This window comes from Strix aluco, chromosome 8, assembly GCF_031877795.1.
Source record: "Strix aluco isolate bStrAlu1 chromosome 8, bStrAlu1.hap1, whole genome shotgun sequence".
Classification (NCBI taxonomy): domain Eukaryota; kingdom Metazoa; phylum Chordata; class Aves; order Strigiformes; family Strigidae; genus Strix; species Strix aluco.
In genome coordinates, this window is record NC_133938.1 from 18,692,944 (window position 1) to 18,709,936 (window position 16,993).

At 33.6% G+C, this 16,993-nt stretch overlaps 1 protein-coding gene across 1 annotated transcript in view; it reads right to left on the reverse strand.

Annotated features, from left to right (window-relative positions):
- Window positions 1-16,993, reverse strand: part of HFM1 (helicase for meiosis 1) — a 43,092-nt gene that overhangs the window by 5,970 nt on the left and 20,129 nt on the right. Inside the window, exons 18-33 of the mRNA XM_074832469.1 lie at window positions 16,722-16,816; window positions 15,781-15,914; window positions 14,815-14,862; window positions 11,899-11,979; window positions 11,187-11,278; window positions 10,219-10,325; window positions 10,081-10,128; window positions 9,770-9,867; window positions 9,552-9,683; window positions 6,319-6,404; window positions 5,230-5,313; window positions 4,049-4,206; window positions 3,242-3,345; window positions 1,069-1,224; window positions 548-643; window positions 29-147 (exon numbers count right to left, since the gene is read on the reverse strand). Coding sequence (XP_074688570.1) covers window positions 29-147; window positions 548-643; window positions 1,069-1,224; window positions 3,242-3,345; window positions 4,049-4,206; window positions 5,230-5,313; window positions 6,319-6,404; window positions 9,552-9,683; window positions 9,770-9,867; window positions 10,081-10,128; window positions 10,219-10,325; window positions 11,187-11,278; window positions 11,899-11,979; window positions 14,815-14,862; window positions 15,781-15,914; window positions 16,722-16,816 — 1,638 coding nt within the window. The remainder of the gene's footprint in view (window positions 1-28; window positions 148-547; window positions 644-1,068; window positions 1,225-3,241; window positions 3,346-4,048; window positions 4,207-5,229; window positions 5,314-6,318; window positions 6,405-9,551; window positions 9,684-9,769; window positions 9,868-10,080; window positions 10,129-10,218; window positions 10,326-11,186; window positions 11,279-11,898; window positions 11,980-14,814; window positions 14,863-15,780; window positions 15,915-16,721; window positions 16,817-16,993) is intronic.

A 16,993-nucleotide genomic window follows, 5' to 3' on the forward strand; every position in this document is an offset into this window, starting at 1 on the left:
TTCAATGTCTGACTGTATTCAAATGAACCTTTAATCGTTTTACTGGTGGTAGAGATGAAATTGAGTTCCTGCTCCTTAAATCAGCTAGGTACAAAGAAAACTTTGAATCTCCATTCATCTCAGAGTTTGGAGGTACTCCAGTTTTACCTGAGAAAAGGAATTAAAATAATCTTCAGATTAGTTTAGAAGGGATAAATTCTAATTCTTTGCAGATCAATGGAAACTTTGCCACTAAGCTTAGTATTGTCTAATGAAAGATCCTAAAAGATTTAACACACCAATGTTTATATAAAATTTAACGAGCTTGACGTTGCTCTTAAATTATATGCTAGATGTTCTGAAAAATATTATTAATCATTGTAGTGCCTATAAAAGTGTTACTGACAAAGTTTTTTATTACTGTTTTTATGACTACATTATAGCAACAACTCAGGCCTGACTCTCTTGCTTACACTGCTTCTGTTAATGTATCTATTGATATAAATGAAGCTATTTGAAATTATATTTGTCTAAAAGTAATAGAAATTGTAGATTTAATGAAACTCACAGCAGTCATGCCCACACACATCCTTATTTTTACAGCGATGGTTGCATTCTCTGTTTCCGTATTTCTTGTAAGTAATCTCATGTTTAGATCTGCCTCCTAGATAAATATAATACAGAAATGCTCATTTTTTATTTCATATGTATTGTTAAGAGAGTACTTCAGGCAGTAAAAGGCTAGAAGTAATCTGGGTCACTAGAATTTTGTTGCTTTCAGCAAAACTTTGGGTGGCACAAGCAATGGAATTGGAAAGAAATTAATCAATGCTACTGAAAAACAGAATTACTACCACATTCCCAAATTGAAACAGTAATATTAGATACCAAACACCTATGATTTTTCTTACTTTCAAATTCAAAGAACTGCACTGTAGTACTTGACAAGCAGAAGCAGCAGCATTGTACTTTTATTTAACATGAGAAAGAAACAGTATGGATAAACAAAGATTCAGCTCTCTACCAAAAACAAAATTAAATTTTCTGTTGACTTTGGTATTAAGCAGATGTTGTGATCTGACTGTTTACCTGTATCTACTTTTGCTCCTGGCAGACTTTGTGGTGAGCCATAATGCATATCAACTGAAGACTCAGCTTTCAGTTTTTGATTTGTAACCACTTTACTTCCCACTGGTTTTGGTGTTAAGTAAAAGGCTGTATATGCTTGCTGTACATCAAGGCCGACTTTGAAGGAAAAAAGACAAAAATATTTAAAATTGCTATAAACTGTTTTACTCTTTAGTTTTACTCTTTTTAGTTTTACTGAAGAGTTTAAGAAAGTATAAATGTTATTAAAAGATCATGTAAATTTGTTAAGATAATGTACCATTAAAACCATGCTATTATATGAATGGATTCTTTATGACTGAGATTTAAAAAACCAAACATTTTCAGACTTAAAGACATGGTTACTTGAGTAACAAAATTAGCACCTTTAAAAAATTGTTCTGTATTGTTTGAAAACTACATTTATTTACAGCTTTGCACTGCCAAGATAATTAAACTTTAAAACTGTACTGCAGTCTGTGTTACAGGAGTAATGGCAGCTCAGTACTGGCCAAGGCATAAAATGAGTGTGTTGATAGTATTTTTGAAGTTGAATGCTAGTAATGGTTCTAGTTCTAATTAAACGCAGATTCATGTAAGATTATGAGAGACACCATTTGTAAAAAGAGTATTTTTGTCTTTTATTAGGCAAATATTGCTGGAAAACCAGACAGTCTTTAAGTCTGAAACAGAAGCAGACTTTAAAATAAGTAAAGACTAGGAAGACCTGCTTTTAGTCTAACTTCACTGTTACCAATTTCAGAGAAATTAACTGTTGTGTTGAGTTTTACTGAACTCATCAGAACATGTAGATAGCCAAGTAGTAATAAAAGGACAACTCCTTCTTTGTGGGAGCGTCAGCTCTGCGCAGCTGTGGGAGATTCAATATGTTACTGGTAAATGATTAAGAGGCAAGTCGGCATTGGCCTGTCAGCCCTGCACAGCTGTGGGAGATTCAATTTAAGAGGCAAATCCACATCAGCCAGTCAGCTCTGTGCAGGCCCAGAGAAGCAGCAAGGCTTTGAAACAGGCCTTGGAAGAAAGATAAGAAACTGCCAGGCTGTGCTAAGCTGGCAAGGAAAAACAACGGACAGCTGCAACGCTGAGCTGTGGAAAAGTACAGAACTGTTTGTGGGAGAGGGTTGATGGCTGTCTAGTGCTGATTTGCTTATTATGAAGTTAAGAGATTGAATGAGAGCATAAGTATGTATTATTGCATAAGTATTATTATTGTAAGAAGAAAAACAGAGATTAAAGAAAATAAATGGTCCCTGCCTTGCAGAAAGAAGGAAGAAAATTTTGACTCAGTTTTTTTTGGCCGCCACAACTGGTGACCCCGACATGCGAATTATTTTGGCCACTACACTTCTTCACCTCTGTTTGGTTAGGAAACCCTCCTTTTTCCTAAGCCACAAGTTTAGCCATAGGAATACAGATTATTCTAGGCTTGATTACTGTAATAGTCTCAATATTCAATGTTTATCATGGAAGCACCAAGTATACTTCAGTTAACCTAGCACACAGCAATCTTCTTTACAGGTGGGCATGATGACAGAATTTAATAGAGCCAGTCTATTAAACTGTATTTCAAAGTTCTATGTTTCAAGGTCATCACTGTCACTCCTCCTCTGCTGCTATAGTTCCAATTCTATGGAAATTGACACTGAGGGGACCAATGTTTAAATCTACACACATTAAGGCACAGAATTTTCCACTGTAGAAATTTCTTGTTACTGAAGTGGAGATGAATCCATATCTAATACTTTTTTATCACAATGCAAAACCTAACCATTCACAAAGACAACTCTTTCCAGCATAAATAACCTATCAAGCTGATAGGTTATCACTACTGAAAGTTAATTCAACTTGAAGGCGAGGGGCAAAAGAGAATCTTAATCTGTATCAAGAGAGCAAAATAGTATCTCCTAGTAACAGTTTTGATGTTTCCCAGTTCATTAATATGCTAGTAAATGAAACAAACAGATATGTAATTAAGAGTGTTAGGTAATACCCAACCCAGTAAAAAACATGTAATAGAAATTTGTTTCCAGATCACTTCATTTTATAATATTTTTTGCTTGATATAAAGTTTTAATAATTTATTCAAAATTCCTATGCAGTTGTTTTTAAATTAAAAGCATAACAATCAACCTACCATAATCAGAACTAATTAAATTTATACTAATGTCCTCTGATTTAAGAGCTCTTTTCACTTCTATTTTCTTCATCCAATTTCCAGTTTTCAGGAGCACAGAATCCCTGTAATAGATCAGTAATGTTTTGTTAGACATGGACAATGAAAACAAACCTGTATACTATGGCATCTGTAACCAAGTGAAAGAGCCTTTACTTGGTCTTAGTTCTTGGATTTTGCTTGATAGGTGGCCTAAGAATAACCTTCCAATAATATATGATTTATGGCCATAAGAGTGCCAGGATCCTGCAGATCACTTTCAGTTCTGCCAGAAGTGCCAGACTTCGACCAGAACTCACATGAAGGTCACGCAAGATTTTGTTTCCCTTTCCCATTTGCTCCAAGCATATCTTTGCCAACTGGAGAATTTAATTTCAACTCTGAGTGAAAAACAACTTTGATGATATGATATAATTAAAGAAATATGCTAATAAGAGTAAAGAACAACTTGAGGATGTGTCTTTTTAATAGGTATTTTACTTGTTTTACATTTATGTGGAAATTATGAGTTCCATAATATTACGCCAGTGTTGTTCAGATACTTACACATACTCTCTGTACTGACAGGCACACTGGCATATTTTGGGGGTTTCTGCATCTTGTGCAGCATTTTAAATTACAACAGTGACTAGAAAATGCTGTAGGATAAAGAATTATTTTGTACCATTTGGCATCAGTAGAAAGTATTGCAAAAACTGCAAGTCACAGAAAGGATTAAAAGCCAACACCCTTAAAAGATGCGAGGCAAAAAAACCTGATCATACATACATAATTTTCTGATTAAAAATGACTTTGTTGTCAGCATCTCCTATGACCAATGTAACATAGTGAAAGTCTGTTGCTGTTCTCTTTGTCTGTAGCTGCTCATAGTTTGTTAATTTGATGGTTACTAAGATTTCAGCCAATGTATCACTGTATTTTGGAAGCTAGGAAAAAATTATATAGAAGAAGACATTACTGCTAAAATATGCAAAGTAAAATATACACCCTTCCATAAATTTTTAACTGTTGATACAAGCACAAAAGCTCGATTCAAGCAATTTCAATTTGTGGTACAATTTTTATTTGTTGTTCTGAGACACTATTATACAGTACTAACTTGCACATAGCTGAATATCCTAAATTTGATTTAAGTATTGAGAATAAAAGTCAGTCTACATTAAGCCCTTGAAAAATTATCCTCTATTCAATGTAGAGATGCAAGAAGAAAACTAGGTATATTTTGGCATCCCAACATTTCTCCATATTTATAATTGTTAAATCTTTGAGAATAATGTCAGAGATACTCATCTGCTATTATGTCAAATAAAATAGAACTGATTATAACAGTATTAGCTCACACATTTATTGAGTGTTTAACTTCAAAGGTGTCTTTGTACCAAATTCATGAGACACTTTAAGACTATTTTTCAAATTTTGCATTTCAGAGAGGTAGAGTGGCTATGTAACCTGTTTAAAGACAAAATCAGAACCTCAAAGCTCTTGATTGCACAGGGAATTGCACCCTTCCTTTGAAATGGCACCAGCTAGGTTAATGTAATAATTTACTGTTTCTTTATATTCCCAAGTGTGATGTAGAAAATTAACATGAATTAATGCTTCTTCAGTAAGTTTTATATGGATGTTTTTCTGTCTCTAGGGTTTGTTTATATTCAAGATAGAAGAGACCTCTCAGACTCACATATAATGCTAGAATGTAGAATACACTGGTTTGCATCTGTAACATAAAATGCTATTAATGAGAGAGAGGCCGATGTATTATAGGGAATGTCTATTCCAAGGCTCTCCGTTGATGTTTAAGAGTTTGATTATACACGCTAAGGTGGAAGGAGGCCATAATATCGTGTATTCTTCTATCAGCGAAGGCTCAAAATTTCTTTAAGTCAGTATTTGCTCTTTCATTTAATAATATCAGCATAAAAACATAAAATAAATAAAAAAGCATATACCTGTTCAATGTCAAGTTCATATTTTGGAAGGTGCAAAACAGATTCTTTTATCTGGTTCCCAAAAGGAGGATGTCTGTTTAAAATCTGTAAAGATTCAATTTAATTTCTGATAGATTCAGCTAATCAGAGATGCCAACAGAAATGTAAATCCAAGGAATCAAAGTCACCAGAGTAATCATGCTATCAACAAAAGTCCTTATCACCCCTGGTTCTCTACTGTCAGTGATGCCCAGAATAGCAACATAACCAAAAGAAAATTCCAATACTTTTTCATGTTGCCACCACTGCTGTTCATGTAACAGGCAATGAACTAGCCAATGACCTCAAAACTTGACTACTCAAGTTTTATAGGAGATGACTCTTCTATGTTGCACTAGCTTCAGTCAAAACAAAACAAATTACAGGAAAACTGCAAAAGGGGGCAGAAAAGAGAATCAAATTCCTAAAGTCAAAACAGAAAAATCCAAGTAAGATCAATTTCCTTTCCGAATATGTTGTATCTTACAGAACACTGGAAAAACAGTTTCCTCAGAAAAGAAGCCAAGAGCTGAAGAACTTGTCCTGGAGTAAAATCTAACTCCCCTAAAATAAGAAGTGCTTTATAGATGATTCAGAAGAATTTTATTCTATGATTATTTTTAACTAAAACTAGCAATAATGGAAATTCAGGATTCTCGTCATTAACATACATTAAGAGAATCTGTAAATACATATTCCCTTTGATATTTTTTCTAACACTCCTAAAAGGGAGTCCTTTATACAAAAGGATTGTCCTTTGTTTCAAAACATGTTAATGATGAAATTCTACATATTTAAGCAACTGCTTTTCAAAACCAGCCAAATCAGTGAAGTCATCCACATTAAATTTGCTAGAACAAAACACCATGCATATTTTCAAGGAAAAATAGCAGTAGCCACGTATTTTTTTTTTAATTCACTAGTATAAATGAATAAACCACTTAAACCATTCAATTTTACTGACAATCATATAGCAGATACATATATTAACCATCCCGCTTTTACTGGTAACATTATTAATACTCAATATTTTCTTTATCATATTTATCTGCATACAACATAATATATTACCAATTCAAGTTCCCTTGCATTTGTGTCTTCTATTTTTTTTAATGATGTCAGCCCAGCATTTACCATAGTGTTTGACAGTGATACACCTGTGAAAAATTTAAGTTTTATGCTGTTAAATGACAATCACTAATCTCAAATTACTCTCAACAACTGCATTATAGCAGGTAAAACCAAAGCAAAAATAATTTTATAGTATGTTTGTCCCAGTTTTTTGCCCAGCATATTACTAAATTTATTTTCAGTTAAGTATTTTAGTATTATTTAATTTCACTTATCCATTAGTAAAAAGAAATGCAATACAAATCAAACATGAAAACATTCAATATTTCAATACTGACAATTTTAAGTTATGTCTTCTAGAGTAAAACAGATTTTAGATCACTTTCTACAAGAATCAAGAAACGTGTTCTGCATATATATGATGAAAAAAAGCATGTCACACAGCATTCTTTGTCTCAGAAATTTTTTCCCTATCCAAGAAATTATATAACTATGTTAAAGTCATATGGATCTCAATGTTTTTAAGCAAGCTAATAATGAAATTCACTCAAAAACCCATTTATTATAAGCATCTAGGAGGCTTTGAAGATTTAGCAAAACATTTTCCCATGGCTTATCTGCCACAAAAGCAGACTGGCAGAGAATTCCACATACAATCTTTGTGATTCCCAGTTCTTTCAAACTTCCAGGGAGATTTAGAGTTTTCAACACATTTGAAAAGGCATTTCCCTTACCTGAAACTACAGCCTACTACAATAACTGCAATAATTTTAGATAAAAGATACTACCAAATACTTAGAATGAGTATGTGGATTCTTCACACTTAATGCTGCAGAACAGTAAAAGAGATCTGCAAATTAAGTGGGAAACCTCTCAGGAGACTCTTAGATTGCATTTTGGAAGATGTTACAGCAATCTTGTAAGAAAAGACTCATTTCAACTCAGGAAGTTAATGATTTAGAGAAAGAGAAGACCTTTTGTCCTTTTATATGTATTTGAACACCTTCTGGGTCTGACTTAGGGAAGGCATCTTCTACCATCTCCCCTCTCCTTTGCAGAAGCTCTTGCAAACAGTCTGAAGACTTAAGACTCTTACTTTTTACTTCTGCAGCTACTCCAGTTAGAGCTGTTACCTTGCTTCTTTTATAAGTGAAGCTGAAGACTAGTTCTTTTGTCATAATTCCTAACATGGCAGAAGGGTTTCCACCAGTGAAAAAAATATGAGATATAAATAGGAATTTTTCTCTTTGTTTTTATCTATTTCTGAGCAAGAAAAAACCAGAGGTGTAAATCAAGCTGAACAAGTAGTAAACATGATAGAATGCTGTACAGCAGCTGGTCATTATCCTGTCTGTCAGAACAAGCAAACAGAAATCAAGCATATCATACAGCAACAAGAGGGAACATCGTTATTGGACAAGAGTAACAAATTGAGATAGTAGTAGAAATGCAGTAAGAATTCAACTGAATCCTCAATCTCAGTAAGGCCAAATGTTGTTAAAGAACAGTCACTCTTATAACGGAAATACTGATTTGATTACTAAGACTTTTTTAAGATTAAAAAAAAATATACTGAGATAAGAGTTTAAAAATTAGGGATTTCTGAATATGTTACATAGTATCAGTAAATTTCTGTGAGCTCAAACAATTCACTTAACTTCACAAAGACATAGAATAGGCTTAGCAGCCATAGCATGACAGAGGTCAAGAATCAGACATCATAATATAGGCATCAATTCAATATTTGATTCAGGAAAAAAGAGTGAACTGTCAGCAGATGGTTCAAAAGAAGCCTGTGAGTGGAACAAATGGAACTTTGAAAGTCAGCAATTCTTTGTAACATATGCTGCAAGAGCAATGACAGCATAGGAAAAAATACCAAAAAAAAGGAAACCAGGACAGAGATGTATATATATAGCACTTCTATTATTAAAAAAAATAAACCTGACTTTATTCTATTGAATATAGTGTACAAGAGAGGGTTTGTCTACACTGCAAGTGCCATGTTTATTCCACTCATCCTAACCCCCTAGAAATGCTGAACATGAGGCAGACTCCCCAAATGACCATATGCACATTGGCACAGATCCAAAAGTAGTGGAAATGGGCTCCCACCACACTGTACTGTGCTGTGCACAAGCTAAGCCCTGTCCCTTGCTTTGAATTCACGTGAATCACAGAATCATCAAGGTTGGAAAAGACCTTGAAGATCATCTAGTCCAACCATGAACCTCACACTGACCGTTCCCAACTCCACCATATCCCTCAGCGCTATGTCAACCTGACTCTTAAACCCTTCCAGGGATGGGGACTTCCCCCCTGCCCTGGGCAGCCCATTCCAACACCCAACAACCCCTTCTGGAAAGAAATACTTCCTAATAGCCAGTCTAACCCTGCCCTGGCACAGCTTGAGGCCATTCCCTCTTGTCCTGTCGCTTGTTACTTGGTTAAAGGGACTCATCCCCACTCTCTGCAACCTCCTTGAAGCAATACAGCTTCTGCACCTGAGCTGGCAAGGCTGCAATGTACTGTACCATATGGATCTTCTGTCTTAGCTATTCTCTAATTTGCAGAGCAAATACAGAGAACACTGCAGTGAATTCTGAAAGCATGACGGTACAGTAAGACCAGACATCAAATCAGGAAGCTATACTACTACCTCAAACAAGTATAACTACATTTTTGTAATACAGAGGACTCCAAAATTTCTGAACTCCTTTTCAAATAATTATGACAAGTTTGTACTTCCAGACAGAAGTTTGTCTAGTAACAGGACACTGTGATAGGAAGAAGATTGTTAGAAACTCATGATCCTCATGTGTATAGGAACCTCATGCACAGTAAATTTATTTCTATTTCATGATTTCTATCCATGTCAATGCAAATTAAAGGGCTTTCATGCATATGAGTAACAGTGACAGCTGTTTGGAAATGCAGGCATAGCCTATTCAGAGATGTGCAATCACACAAATGTGGAATATGCCCAAGATACTCATGAACATTAAGAAAAAAGAGCAACTCTGAAATACTTTGCAAGCCTGAAGAAAAATACTACATGGATTACTTTTATCATGACAGACTATTCTGACAACTGTGGTACCCAATTGTGGCAAATGAGTAATTAGGAGAGACTCATTTAATTATGCAAGTAAACACTCCAGAAATTAGCAGGCTAATTATGAGTTTTGATTCTCTATCAGATTACACCTTCATAATTTCTGACTAGTACCTACCAATTTTTTCCAGTTGTTTAGACACATGAAGTGAATTTTCCCAAAGTTTGCACCTGAAACACTTTGCTAAAATCAAAGAGTTTAATAAAGCAGAAAAGTTGTTCTTACATGATGCCAGAAAGTCAGATAACCCTGTAAAAATAAGATTCACTTGTATTAATCAAATAAAATGTAGCTTATTATTATATGTACCAAAAAAGGATTAAATTTTACCATACATCTAGTAACTCTTAAGCCATTTCTAAATATTCTGCCAGTATCTTGTGTCAAAGTAAAGTCTTGAATAGGAATGCATCCTAGCTGAGCCTGAATAAGACTGGGAAAAAAAATATTTTTGGGTGTATAAGCCATGCAGTAAGCAGAGTATACCAACATAAAAGTTTCTACTGGAAAACAAAAGAAAATTCAGAACAGAAACAATGAAATGCAAGATTTAGTCCTCTATAAAGTGAGACAAATTTTAACATGGACTTCAACAGCCATAAAATGACAGCTTTCCAATAAAAAGTAAACACAATATAGTATTTACCAGTTTATTTTCATTTCTCTTGTTTTTATCTTCCCCTCCATTGGAAACCTATGCATAAAAATATACATATATTCTGCTATTAATTTTATTTATTGCTAAAAAGATACCTCCCTTTTTCAATGTATTTATTTTTTATACCTGATCGTTATTTTGTCCTTGTCTTTATTCAAACTGTTCAGTATTTTCTTTTCGTTTGTTCTTAACTTGACATCCAGAAATTCCGTGCAGTTGGAGATCATTGTAATCTGTAACAATTTCACTTTTTGATTAATTATATGTCTTTGCCATTTTTTCTACCATTTCTTCCAAATTTTTTTTTAAAAAAAGCTTAAAAAAAATATATTGTCTCAACACTATGACCGTGAGAAGACAGTCAATCAGTTTTTTCTAATACTGACCAACTTTCTTTCATCTTCCTATAAAGGCTGTTATATAACAAAAGGGGAAGATTTTTCTTTCAGTTTTTAGATTGCTATTCCACTTGAAATTATCCAAAAATCAACCACACTGGTAACACTTTATGACATATAAGGCAAATAGAAATACTTTTTGCTATCTTTTATGTATTTCACTTTACTTTCTTCATATTTTAGTAACAAAGATAGCCACAGGAGAACAGGCATTCCATTTTTTTCATGGCCAATCTGTTCTACCATGGTATTTGCTTGAAAACAAAATGTCTTTTGTGACTTAACAGTAGCAATAACAACCTGTTATCTGACAGAGGAAAATTACTTAAAACACAAAGACAAAAACATTCTTTTAGAAGTAAAATCTGCTCTCCATTCAGCTGTTTTTTGCAGTAAAAAATAACTACTAAACTACAAAACAATACAGTGTTTAATACATAAAGAGAACAGGTTCAGCAACTTTGTATCTTCGTAAGCAAGGTTAGTGAGGGGAGAGAGTTGGAAATTGAAAGATCTCAGAGTACAAAGGCTCAAAAATACTCCATATGGAATTTATTTAGATGTATTCTCTAAAACTTTATACTTTACATAAACTAAGCCTGAGCTCATTAAAAGAAATAAAAACTTCTGCTTATCTTTGATTCTGTTTAAAAATCAATGAAATGTATGTAAATTTTCTTTAAAAAGTTAAATTACCAATTCATTTAAAGTCTCTGTTCCCTTAATTGTGAAAAATTGTTTCACTGTATCAAATGCAATATAATACCACGCCATTAATCTTCCAGTCTCTGTAAAAGAAGAATATGCCTTAAAAAATAAATACGCCAAGTATTTTTTTAGTGTATTTTTTTAAAGTCACAAATCAAATTAATTTTCTTATTACAGGGCTATATGAGATTTACCACCACTGACTCAGCATGTTATTGCCCCCAGCTGTCTGATAGATATTACTGATCCCATTATAGAGTGGCAGAAACATGTGCCAGTTACAGTTTTCTCCAATGGAGATGAATTCACACTAATATACCAGACTGTGAACCGTGGCTGCTGAGAATCCAACCACCTCTAGCAGAGGATTGTAGAGAAGATAGATATTGATAAAACCTGTCCTTCATTGCACTGTGTCACATCCAATCATCCTCTGATAATGTTCTGTAATTTTCTCCTAATCTACAACAAAATTTCCAGCAACAGAAGATCTATTAATGGATCAACATGAAGAGAATGAACTTCCATGATTTGTTAAAGAAACTTGCTCATATATTCTAGCCAAACAATCCCTCAGATTCTGCTCTCTACTACATTTGTGTACTCCTATTAACGGGTCACAAGAATAACTGTGAGTCTTCATAGTTCGCTACTATCACAACATGACCCTGAAAACTATTTTATTCAAAAAAAGTGCTACCTGTTGGTTTGAAATTATTTGCTTCATCCATCCTGATCAAATCAAAAGATGATAAATCATTTAAGTTCTTCAAACACAGTTCTGTCAACAATTTGAAAAGATATCTATTTTTAATACATGCAGAAAAACTTATCTATGTACAAACCAGAAACATCATCATCAAATTGCAATGAATGTATACCCAAGTAATTCCACTGAACTCAAGTATAGGTTTTAGAACATGATCCTGCTTCTACTAAAGTTGGTGGTTAACTTCTGCCTGGGGAAAGCTCCCTGAAAGATATTTGATACAGGACAACCCAACTCTTTTCAGTAACGCAAAAGCAGCAAAGTAAAAGAAACTAGATGCATGGAATGTAGGCTGCCACATTCAATTCTGAATGCCAGACCAGAGAGCCCACAGTATTTATGCAAAAGATTTCCACAACAGTGTTAACACTTAAATGGTTGAAATTGCAATATCCACAGGTATTTATGAATTCTTAATCAGAAATTTTCATACTGTATCAGGTGCATTTGTATTTACTTCACTAAACCTATTTAGTCAGATATTTGCATGAGGATGACCAAAATGTTTTGGTTTTCTCTTGCAAAACCAAGGTAATTAAAAGGCAAATATTAATACAATGTTCAGAATTTAAAATTGAGTTGGGAAAGCACTCAAAGTGATAGTTCCCATAGCAACCAGAAATCATTCACAATGTATATGAAATGTATGAAAACATAACTATATACATTACTACAAAATATTTCATGTGTGCAGGGAAAAGAAGCTAGATTCTGTAAGAACTTTAAATACAGATTGTTTGTAAGATCAGAGAACTTCAGGGAAATATAACCCACACCTAAAAAGCATTTTTAAGTGAAGCCTTCTACCCTAGCACTATCTGTAGAGGTGATTTCAAACCCTGCCTTCTCCCATAAAGGCTTATTTAGGTAGTAACATACTTCATACCCTCCACTCCTTTCAACCTATGTGACAAAAACAGAATGTCCTGATCTAAAATACAGAAAAAGGTAGAAAACAACTGAATGAGCATATGAACTAGGTAACTTTTCTTACTGGTAAGTACTCCTTTTTTTCCTATCTGCAAGTCATAGTCAATGTCTCTCATATTTGGAGACTTCAAGCAGTACTGTATATACTAAGTATATATATGTATATACCGTGGAGATGGGTCCTTGAAACCCTTACAAAATAAACAGCCTCAGCATAGTTCCACCAAGCCCAACAACAATCACAAATTTTTCTACACAATTGTGTAAAGTTTAATAAATGTGTGAGTGGAGTCCAAGTATTTGCTCTACAAATTTCAGGGCATATATCAGTCTATGTTTTCATGTACCAGGCCCCCCTCCAGATATTTAAGCTCCAAATGGTCTAGCATACAAATACAGAATTACAATGGACATGAGGACTTTCAATGAAGAGAGAAAACAGCATCTGTAGATTTGCAGAACTCCATTTACAATCTTAGTATGTAGTATTTTATTAATATACTTATTTTGGATCTACTAGAAAATGTACATTAAGAAAAATAAATGAATAAAAGAGTTGTATGCTATTTCCATATTTAAAGATGAGAGGCACTGATTTCCAAACTATTTAGTCAGCTGTAGGTTTTCTAATGGAATTGTAAATAACTAAAAAGCAGTATTTTAAAAAAAAAAAAAAAATCAGTAATTGGGTTCTACTCAGGGCTTAGCAAAAAAAGCCTCTTAAAAGTAGTCTTCCAGTAGTTTTTAGAGTATTACAGGAAAAACACGGTGCTGCTAATTTTTTTTTGTATCTGTAAAGTTGGATGCCTCATTCTCACATTACTGCTCACTTGAAGACCAAGTGCGATTTCTTAATTATATATTTACATTCTCTCAGTTCTTTGCTATTATGCATTTGCTATTCATATGAAAATTTCATAACTAAATTTGGAATTAAAATAGCAAAGTGATTCTTAAGAGGATCTACTGAATCCATACATCTGAGATATGACTGATGTTGTATGGACTGCTTAATGCACAGAAATCTTCGAAAGACTGCAAGTCTTCCCTTGATGCCTCTAAACAAAATGAGTAATTCAATCCATAAGGGTCAAATTTCAGGAAACAAGCAAACAATGCACTAGAATGTGCATCTCCAATGCAAAATGTCATGGTCAGAGAGTGGAAGTCTCAGATCATATCAGTCCAGATGTCTGAACAGCAAACCTATACAATGTGAGTACTCTGATTTACCTGTACAAAAATACAGAATTTAAGATCCGTTCCTATCCTCCAATTCACCGAGTCCATTGCTGGACAAGATCTGCCACACTCTGGAGTTCTTTAAAATTCCTTTTTCACATTATTTATGCATTTTTGAATGACCAATGCAAAAATATCCCTCATAAAAAAAATAATGTGTTCCCTCTCTCAACCTGCTCTTTATTATTGCTGACTAACATGCTATAATCATGCAATTTTAAACTGTTTCTGAACAAGGTGATGTTTACGTTTTACATCCTTTTTTTTCAACACTAAATTTATGATGAAGGGAAGATGACAATTTCTTAAAAAGGCTTTTTTGCAAGTATAGTAACAAAAATTAATGAAAGCAAATGAGACCAATCAAAGGAAAATTAGGAAGAATGATCAGCAATCAAAATTAAAGTACTCTGCTCCATATTTCTGAGTATGTATATGGAGATGAGGTAAAGGCATTTAATTTTTTCCTCTATACAAGACAAACTGTTTCACAAATCAAAATGCACTGATAGTGTTTCAAAATTACTAATAATTAAATAAAATCAATAGCACGACATAGTAAATTACATTTATTCTGTGAAGGGATCACTGAAATTAATGGAGACATGTAATAAAAATGGATGAACCTGACCTAAAACGTAGTATCTTACTGAAAAAAGCTTAAAAGCCACTTACCTTGTAATTTTGCTTCAATTCCAATTTTATCCAATCCAGATGAAAAACCTTCATGAAAAAACAAAAGGCTTTATAACCTAATACAGTGATATACTTCCTTCTCAATATCATTACTTCCTCAAAACTGATTTGCTTATTTTTGGGAGCCAGGCAAATACCCCAAAGGGAAGAACTTGTAAATATTTATTATACTGGGAACAAGTCAAAAGCCTTACATAGTGTAAGTATCTAAGTATCAGTAAGTGGCTGTTAGAACAGATGTGCAAAGGTAAAAGCTGCAGATATTCCCCTATGTAAATTATGAGTGTCCTAAAAGTTGAAGAAATATCAGTGAGCAACTTCACATGTAGAGTTTTCCTATTTTATAATACAGGAAGCCACCTAAATTGTAACATCCATTCAAGCACTAGATGTAGTATGTTCCAGTTGCATTCTATAAATCCTTAAAAAAAAAATTTTCTCCAGCAAGTGCCCAATGACTTCAGAATCAGGAGTAGAGCAAGTTGTCAGGAACAAAGATATGGTCAGGGCTGGGGACCAAGAGGCTGTTCTGTACAAGACAAACTGAAGACACCAGCAATAAGATAACTGAAATCTCGCTTTAGAAAAACTATGAAGTATTAGACATTTTTTTTTCCTAGCAGATTACATATTCAGCGCTGAAAAACATTATGGCTTGATACTGCATTAATACATGGTTTAGTGTATTAAGATAAAAAGAAATAGATCATTATGATGTAAATGGCTTCTTCATAGTTTTTAGATGTTATACCATGCCAAAATTCCTATTACTTATATTAAAATAACTGAAACTGTCATTCTTAAAAATGTTACAGACCATATTACACATCTTATTTTCAACCCCTTATGAAATAATGGTTCATAAGAAAATGACAGAAACAAATAATATGGATCTAATACATCCTAGTGTCATAATTTAGATCAGTTAAAAAAACCCCAACAAACCATAATGAGTTGGATTTTTTAAGGCTCTAATGTACAAGAATGTCGATCGTATCCATTCCAAAGCTACAGTGACATCTGTGACAGTATGTAGCACTATTTCTGCATTTAAGTGCTCAACAAGATGCCTGTGCAAGCTAGGAGGAAAAAAAAAAAAAAGGTAAGTACATTTACCAATGAGTATCACAAAAAGCGCTAAACTACTTTTTGGGAAAAAAGAAACCAAACCAAGCCCCTCCCCCAAAACCACAACAATTTTCTGGTTATTTTGGAGGCTGGGGGGTGGGGTGGGGTGTGTCAGCTATTCACTTTAATCAGTGAAATCAATAGAAAACAGTAAAGAATATGTAGATAATCAATAAATTTTATTATGGCAATGTCCAGCAAACAAAAATAAAAAAACCTCTGTCAACTGTGAAGTTTCACAATTATTTAGAAAACAAAGCTACATACATTTAAAAGTTACAGCACAGTGTTGATATTTTGAATATATTTGAAAAATTAAACCTTAACAAAATTACATGAGCAAAATTTCCTGTTTTACCCTCTAATGTCTTAACTTTCCTACATATTTCTCTTGATATTCTGTTCACATCAAGTGAATTCTGTAGTTTGGAATTTTCCAGACTATCATCTAAAAATTCAGAGACACAATTTGGGGTCAATTCTTGCTTTCTGTCTTTGCAATATGTACTATTTCAGTTTCTTCAGTTTTCCAGCTAATCTACAACTATTTTTTTTTTAAGATGTTCTAAAGATGTTTTCAGCTGATAAAACAGGCTGTTAACTTCTGAATAGCTTGATTTGATTTACCTTAAATTTTTCATAAATTTCTTCTAAATAGACCAAAAAGCCATCCCAAAACCCACCTGAAAAAACACACTCTGTAGAAACTATGAAACATTGCTACCATCTATATAGTCTTGTAAAAAATACTCAGGTACCTGCTCTCTATTATATCAGCACCATTTAACATTTGTATATACTTCTCCCTTGTACTCCAACGAGTCATAATAACTGCTGTAGCTGTAGTGTCAAACTGAAAAATAAGGCCACAAACAAAAACTTGTCTCTAGGTCTTAGCAAAAAAATTCCAGTTGAATATGCATCACATATCTGTTGAAACCATTAAAATTGTTTTCTTAAAATCCTTGTTGAAATGGCTGTTGAATGCCAAGACCTCTCTAACTTAAAGGCAAGTTCTAACTCATTTGGG